This window comes from Anneissia japonica, unplaced genomic scaffold (assembly GCF_011630105.1).
Source record: "Anneissia japonica isolate Jap-2015-1 unplaced genomic scaffold, ASM1163010v1 scaffold287895_len483588_cov180, whole genome shotgun sequence".
In the NCBI taxonomy this organism is placed as follows: Eukaryota; Metazoa; Echinodermata; class Crinoidea; order Comatulida; family Comatulidae; genus Anneissia; species Anneissia japonica.
This window is the reverse complement of record NW_022701552.1, coordinates 460969-469061: the sequence shown is the minus strand read 5'-3', so window position 1 is coordinate 469061 and position 8093 is coordinate 460969. Positions and strand designations below refer to the sequence as shown.

The window sequence follows — 8093 nt, the reverse complement described above, 5'->3', positions numbered from 1 at the left end:
CTTAAAAAGTCATTTAAAAGACATTTCAGAAGTCAGTGAAGGTCATTTCCCGAATTCTAGAAATCGAAATTTTCCCGGGGGAACTCGGACCCCTTTTTTCTTTGGGGTTCATTGGTTCTATTGAATCATTTTCAAGAGGGGGGGGGAAACCTTGATTTTTGGAGAAATTAAAAGTAATTAAAAGACACCTCATAAGTCGGGAAAGCTCATTTCCCGCTTCTAGGAATAAAAATTTTCCCGGGGGAGAACCCCCCGACCCCCTTTCTTTAAAATACCTGACCGTTTTGAAGAACTTAAATTAAAATCGCTATAAGATACGGTACTTCAGAAGTCGGGAAAGCTCATTTCCCACCATTTAGAAATTAACATTTTCCCGGGAAGAACCCGAACCTCCCTATTTTCTTTGGGTTCATTGATTCATTATAATAATTTTCAAGAGGGGAAAACCTTGACTTTTGAAGAACTTAAAGTAGTTAAAAGACACCTCAGAAGTCGGGAAAGCTCATTTCCCGCCTTCTAGGAATCAAAATTTTCCCTGTGGAGAACCCCCAGACCCCCTTCCCTTTTTGGGATTTATGGATTAATGGAAAAAAAATCGTATGCAACTACTCAATTTTTTTTATGTATGTATACACACATAAGGCCTATCTACTTTAATAACAGGGATAAATTTACCTGACTGTTTTCAAGAGGGGGAAACCTTGAATTTTGAAGAACTTAAAAGTAATTAAAAGACACCTCGGAAGTCGGGAAAACTCATTTCCCGCCTTCTAGATATCAAAATTTTCCTTTTTGGGAAAAATGTTGACCCCCATCCCCTAGGTTTTTACAGATCTGCATGATTCATATTCCCATTCATCTTATAAGTGGGGCCCCCCCACTTTGAAAAACGTTCCGCCGGCCCTGTATTTGTCCCAAAAATTGATTACTTCAAAATAAATTCTGATAAATGTATGCCAGTCTTTATCTCACTATGTGGCAAAATGTAGCCAACAATTTTAGGGGGGGAAAGGGGCCAATATGCTGGGGTGGCCCAAAATGGGCATGCTCAGGCGTCGCTGAAAACGTCTTGAAAGTGGTCCCGAAAAAATGACAATTTAGGGGTTTCAGAGGCTTATTTAATGGATTTTATAGATATATCTAAGATAGTTTACTAATATGTAAAAAATACATATCATTTCTTTTTCTCTCTGACGAATTCTGGTTTTTCTTCTATGTTTTTTTTTTTTTTTTGGGGGGGGGGGGGGGGCAAGAAAATTATCTGAGGAAAATTTCCCCATGCCTCTCACCCCAGTGGGTTAGCTTAGTGTTAATAGATTAAAGATTGTTATTTGGTTCTTTGAATTAGAGGGGTCTTAAAATTACCTTCTGAACGTGGTTGATTTCATCGTGTTTGCGTTTTTGATTACGTGTTATTTTTCTGTCTGGTTGATCAGCAAAGATGATATTTTGATCGACTTGCTTCTTTACCTCCACTGGATGGTGGACATCTAACCTATTCACATCCACCCATTCATCCATACGACGATTCACTTTGGAATTATATAAAAAAAGGTACATCAATACAGGTCTCCCTTCAATTTAAGACCACTTTTGAGGCTGGGGTTCCCATGGCATTAGAAGCTTTGGTCTCTGATTAGAATAACAAAGATAAGACATTTGTGAAATTAGGACAACAGGAAAGTGTTCTTTCATTGGAGGTGGCCTTTAATTGGAGAAGTCTTTAATCAGAAGGATAACTGTAATAAAGAAGATGGAAATACAGGTCTCCCTCCAACTAAAGACCACTTTTGGGACCGGAGCTTAAATGGTCTTTAGCAGCTTTATAGTCTCTAGTTAGCATTTTAAAGATAAAAAAAGACTTTTGTGAATTTGGCTCCACAACAAAATGGTCTTTAATAGGAGGTGGTCGTTACCTAGATGGGTCTTTAATTAGAGAGACAAGTAGTTCATGTGGAAGTAATATGATGATGAACAATTCTGACATGTTTTGTTGATTGTCTGAATATGACCTCACCACTGATGCAGCTTATTTTGTGGCAAGGAAAACTCACATGGTATTTTACAGAATAATGATTGAATGATGATTGAATAATGCCAACAGTTGGTAAACAAGGACATATAAGTAAATAATGTATATAATGTAAATAAAGATTTTGCCATGGACAACAAACACAAATTAAAATATACTTGTTCACTTTCAGTCACTTTATACCTTTATACCATTATATTGATTCGAATTAAAAACAAACAAACAAATAAATAAGGACATGTTCACTCAATTTAGAGAAGATATTCAAGATGTATTGTCCCATGAAAAATACCAAAAAAATATTAAAAATCATAAATATGAAATTAAATTACTCATTTTGAAATACATAACATACAATTTATCAACTTGAACATAGACATTAGTATATTTAAGAATGTTTACAAATAATTTTACATTCATTGGAAGTGTTTAATATTATTTCTACCATTATCCAGTATAAAAATCAAGGTACACATTTTTTATTCAATAATTTCTATGCTCAAGTTCATAATTTTCATGTTACTGCAAAATGAGCAAGTTAATTTCAAAATTATTTTTTATGATGTTTTGTCATTTTCAGGAGGAATACATATGAAAAGATATTAAGAGGACTTACATCCTTTGTAGTGAACATAGTACTCCATTCTTCCCATTTTGTAATCATTGTGTCTAATTTGGACAACCTCAGCATTATCTGAAAGACAAAATCCAAAGTATTTATTAAAAGTAATAATAGTGTATTAACAAATGTAAAATTTATTGTCACACCAACAAAAATCATTTGAAATAAGTAGGTAAAAACATTAAAGAATAATGGAAATTATGTAATACTGTAAAGGTAGGTTGTACGCGTACTAAACACAGAATTAGTAAGGCTTGGATGAGGAGTTATATTTGCATTCCTTTTGGACATTTTAATTATTGGCAGTGGCTATTGCTACACTACACTAGCCTTAAACGAATTTATAATTCTGATTTGTATTTATCCTAAATCCATATAACATCCCATCGGTAATTGGAATTGGGTTGAGACTGGTGTAACAGTAGCAACTGCTATTTTCAATATTAAAAATATTTTTACCTAATTCACCATACCACTGGGCAACATTGAATAACAAATAGTACATGAGTATGGTAACTCCGTAAAATGACAGATACAAGGACATAATTGATTCTACGTTTTGTTCTTTATTGGAACATTATCAAGAATTCCTTGACCTCTAACTAGCTAGGTCTATCATGTAACTGTAGAACTACTGTATTATGATTGATAGCATTGGCAGACTTCTCAAGTTCGTAAAATACATTTCCATACATGTCCTCAGATTTCCGTAGAAAATGAAAATTTTCGTAGCGCCTCCCAATAATTTGCTTTGAGTGTAACATAAGTATGGAGTTATAATTATTTTGAAAACAGGCCTGATCGTCCATGGGGCCGATTATCTGTAATTCGATCTGGGATTTTAAAAACAAACGGGACAGGATGAAGATTTTTTTAATTTTTCTTAGTTTTCACAATAAATTATCAGTAATCCGAAAAGTATGAGTTGTCTAGGGACAATGTAACAAAAGACCCTGATGGAAAAGTCATTTGTTCTAGATTTAGACCTATTTATTTATGGGCCTACTCCTATGATAAATTTCCCTAGCTAGTACAGTTATTTTGTGTATTTCCATACAGTATGTCCGTAAATTAGGCAAAATTTCCATAGAAACCAATGTACAGACATTCCATACAGTAGTACTTGGGAAGTCTGCCTAAGTACTTGGGAAGACCTGCCTTGGCCATTATTTTTCATTACCTAGGCCTAGCTAGGAGTAGCCTAATACTAAGGCCTAGAAAAAATTCTATTTTTTTAGTGAAGAGTTCTGGCTGGAGGGGAGGGGCTTGACCTGTCCGATATGGGGAGGCACCTGCTGTTCCCCCTCTCCACCCACTGCCTACAGGCTACAGTATAGACTTGGCACTGATTCTAGTTAGTATAGGCCTATAGATTAGTAAGTACAGACACTAAGGTAATCTAGTAGTACTGTAGTAGGCCAGGCCTAGGAGGAGGCTAGGGGTATCCTAGTCTAGGCTACCCTAGGCCTATATCCTACAGTATGCTAGCTAGAGAGGGCCTAGGCCTAGAAAGGAGGACTTTAAAATTGATAAAATAAAAAATTAACCAAAATTAAAGTTGTTTTAAATAAACAATAGCGAAGAAAATATTTTTTTTAATAAATAAGAGCAATTTAAAAATACCAAACAGGCCTAGCTGATTATCTAAACCTAGACCTATGCCATGCCCATCCGCAGCCAAACCAAGGCGTGAGAAGCTAGGCCTAGGCCTACATACTAGGCCTGCTCCTGGCAGGCATGAAAGTGACGTTGTTGTGAGCCAGGCCCAAGCCATACTTACGCCACGTGTTATCAGCTCGCTTTACCAGGTAATTTTCACCAATAACAACGTTGAAATTTCTTTCTTCTGAAACATTTTCCTTATTATCGGTAACTGTAGCATCTTTCTGCTTAGTATCAACCATTTCTTTGGTCAAAATAGGCTTCTCTTCAGCAGTTACTTTTGGGGTTTTAACGAAATCTGAAACTACAACCCCGTCCGCCATTATTCTGTTGTACATGTTATTGTCGAGGTGGTCGATACCATTAATTGAAACAGGGGTGTATATTTTCATGCTTTTGAACACGTTCATAAAATACTACCGGTACCGTACTTGATAAGTGTTTTGTGGACTTTATTTCTGAACTCAAAGTTTCTCGAAACGACAAACGACAATGTTTTACCGATGATATACAATTCGAAGACAACGAATAACTAATTCATGTGCAACTACAGTAGATTATACAATTGCGTAACTCTTACCAGTTTGAACAGAGTTTAAACAAGTTTCAACAGATCTTTAAAATCTTGCTCCATTTTAAAGTTTTCTCAATGTTTTTATTCTCCTCATGATGTATGTTTTCTAAGACTGTATTTTTACATTTAACCTTTAAAATACGGAGTGTCGCGTATGGTGACGATTAAGTTATTAATATTATATCCCAGTGAAAGAAACAGATAATGTAATAAAGATGGATAAAATTCCCCCCCCACCAAAAAAAATTAATAAATAAATAGGCCCTAAATAAATTTAAAAAAAAGAAAAAAAAAAGATAATGTAAATAGAACTTGGAAAGGTGGAGGCGATTAGCCTCTTCAAATTTTCAAAATTATTTAAAAATTGAGGGAAAAAAAGAGGAAGATTATAACCAGGGAACCTGAAGCTTATCTTTAACTATGGTAAATGCAAATCTTATCTAGAAACAAGTTCGACGTGAACCATGCTAATATTGTATAGCCAGGAGAGAATCTCGTTGTTCGTCAAAAAAGAGAAAACATGTATATATAACCACTCCTTATACCACATATCAATTCTTGTTTTTCTAGACAATCGAATTACTTTAGTTGCAAAAAATTTAGATCGTGTGCTTCTTAGATTTATTTATACTACTAGGCCTATGCTTAGACCCTTGCATTTGCTACCAGGTAGTTTACGGATAGTTTAGTAAAACGGCATATGTAATTACTGGGTTTTTGATAATGTCACTTTTAAATAAACAATAAGTTTTTTATTTTCACTGATAGTATCATACAAGAAGACGCCTCCAATTTAAGACTACTTTTTTGTGTAATCTAGCTGAGCAATTATTAGTAATGTTGCACTGTTAAGTCTACAGTATTCGCTATTACATAATAACATTATTATATATATATATATATATATATATAGGCCTATATAATAATAATAATAATAATAATAATAACAATAATAATAACAGTTCTCAAATAGGAACATGTTTTAATAATCGTATCAAGCATAGCTCATCAACGACAAGCTCCTATATTTTATTTGCATAAAAAAGTATCTCTAGTGGGATTCGAACGCAACCTCTCGTTATCAAAGGGAGTGTCATGCCCATTAGACCACACAGAGGCCTAATAGGATATCGTTCAGTTCTAACCAGCCAAGCACTTGTCTCATACAACTGACTGAAACGCTCACAAATAGTGGAACTGTGGTTAAGTTATAAAAGCTTATAGATCGCAGCTGGGAAATCGTTGTAAATAATATTCAAATCAAGTTGGTGCGTAACACCGTAACAATATATACAAAGATAAATAATAATAACAGTGCTCAAATAGGAGCAAGTTTAATAATCTTATCATTGATAAGATATGTACGAAAGCCTATTCGTGCCACTTAAGTATATAAAATCATCAAAATGTAATCCGTTATTTCGAATTAGTAACTCGTTATTTCGGATTCCTAATCCGAAATTTCGAATTAGTAATTCGTTATTTCGAATTAGTAATCCGTTATTCGAAATTTCGGATTAGTAATCCGAAATAACGAATTAATAATTCGAAATAACGAATTACTTAATTCGTTATTTCGGAGTACTAATCCGAAATTTCGAATTAGTAATTCGTTATTTCGAGTTAGTAATCCGAAATAACGAAGTTACTAATTCGAAATTTCGGATTAGTAATCCGAAATAACGAATTACTAATTCGAAATAACGATTTACTTAATTCGAAATAACGAATTACTAACTCGAAATAACGAATTAGTAATACAAAATAACGAATTACTGAGTGAATTTTCAAGAGCCAGTACACATGTGACAAAGATGTGTTTGATCTTTGTTCGATATTAATGAGAGAAAGACAAATGTCTCAACCAAATAATCCTGAAGAGAGTCTGTATTTGTATAATGTTTTACGAGTTTCAATAACTGAATTACTTTGAGAATGAAGCTTTTTTTTCTCAATAAACAATGTGTACAGTAACAGGTACAACAAAAATTTATAATATACTTAAAAAAATTTAAAAAAAAACATAGGCCTATAACTATTTTCAGCTGTCTCGATTTTAATGAAAATATTTTTTATTAATAATGCAAAAACAGACATTATACAGTACACTATAATTTATGATAAACTAGACTTTTTTTCCAGTATAGCTCAGCAAGACATAATCACCATACTAATAGCTATTTATTGAGATCTGTGTAAATACTGTTTTTCTTTTTTTTTCTCACTGTAGTAAATAATGAATAAATTATTAAATACATGCCAATATTTAATGGACAATTATGTTAGTTCTTTTTATTTGTAACAACGCTATTATGACAGCATGATTCATGTGTTCCTTTCAAAATTACTGAAACCGAGTGAAACGTGTGAAAGTTAGGGTAAGGCGTTACCGCGTCCCAACTCTCTCTCTAGGCCAAGGCCTACGTCCTCGCTCCTGAGTAATTCGTTATTTCGAGTTAGTAATTCGTTATTTCGGATTACTAATCCTAAATTTCGAATTAGTAATTCGTTATTTCGAGTTAGTAATTCGAAATAACGAATTACTAACTCGAAATAACGAATTAGTAATCCGAAATTACGAATTACTAACTCGAAATAACGAATTACTAATTCGAAATTTCGGATTAGTAATCCGAAATAACGAGTTACTAATTCGAAATAACGGATTACTAATCCGTTATTTCGGATTACTAATCCGAAATTTCGGATTACATTTTGATGATTTTATATACTTAAATGGCACGAATAGGCTTTCGTAGTACATGCTTGATTATAGTATATAGTATATAGCATTCCAGCAACCGCTAGGCTTGAAGGTGATGTGAGGTAGACAGTGATTTATATTCATTCACAAAATATCAAATACCAAAATATATCAAATTATTGGCAACGCACAATTAATAAATAATTGGCGATTTTTGTGTACAAACAAAAGTTGATTTATGGTTGAATACTCAACAGGTGAACAATTAAATGGCACATGTACAGTCTTTTGTTTTTTTTCTAGTTGGGACATTATCCACTGTATCTCGGACACTTCGTGTACGAAAATATTTTCCTGACACGCAGTGGCGTATCTACAAGTCTTAAAATGGGGAGGAGGGCTGATGGGGGAGGAGCGAAGGTGAATTGGGGTGGTGGAGCTCGATGATCAGTTGAGGGGCGCTAATTCCCAAAACATGTTGATTTTACTTACTACTTTT

General features: G+C 33.8%; 1 protein-coding gene across 1 annotated transcript in view; it reads right to left on the bottom strand.

Moving 5' to 3' along the window:
* The window catches only part of LOC117103618 (histone acetyltransferase KAT8-like), a 13126-nt gene extending 8466 nt beyond the window's left edge, over positions 1–4660 (bottom strand). Inside the window, exons 1-3 of the mRNA XM_033244202.1 lie at positions 4435–4660; positions 2649–2726; positions 1366–1532 (exon numbers count right to left, since the gene is read on the bottom strand). Coding sequence (XP_033100093.1) covers positions 1366–1532; positions 2649–2726; positions 4435–4654 — 465 coding nt within the window. The 5' untranslated portion in view covers positions 4655–4660. The remainder of the gene's footprint in view (positions 1–1365; positions 1533–2648; positions 2727–4434) is intronic.
* Positions 4661–8093: the final 3433 nt, after the last annotated feature.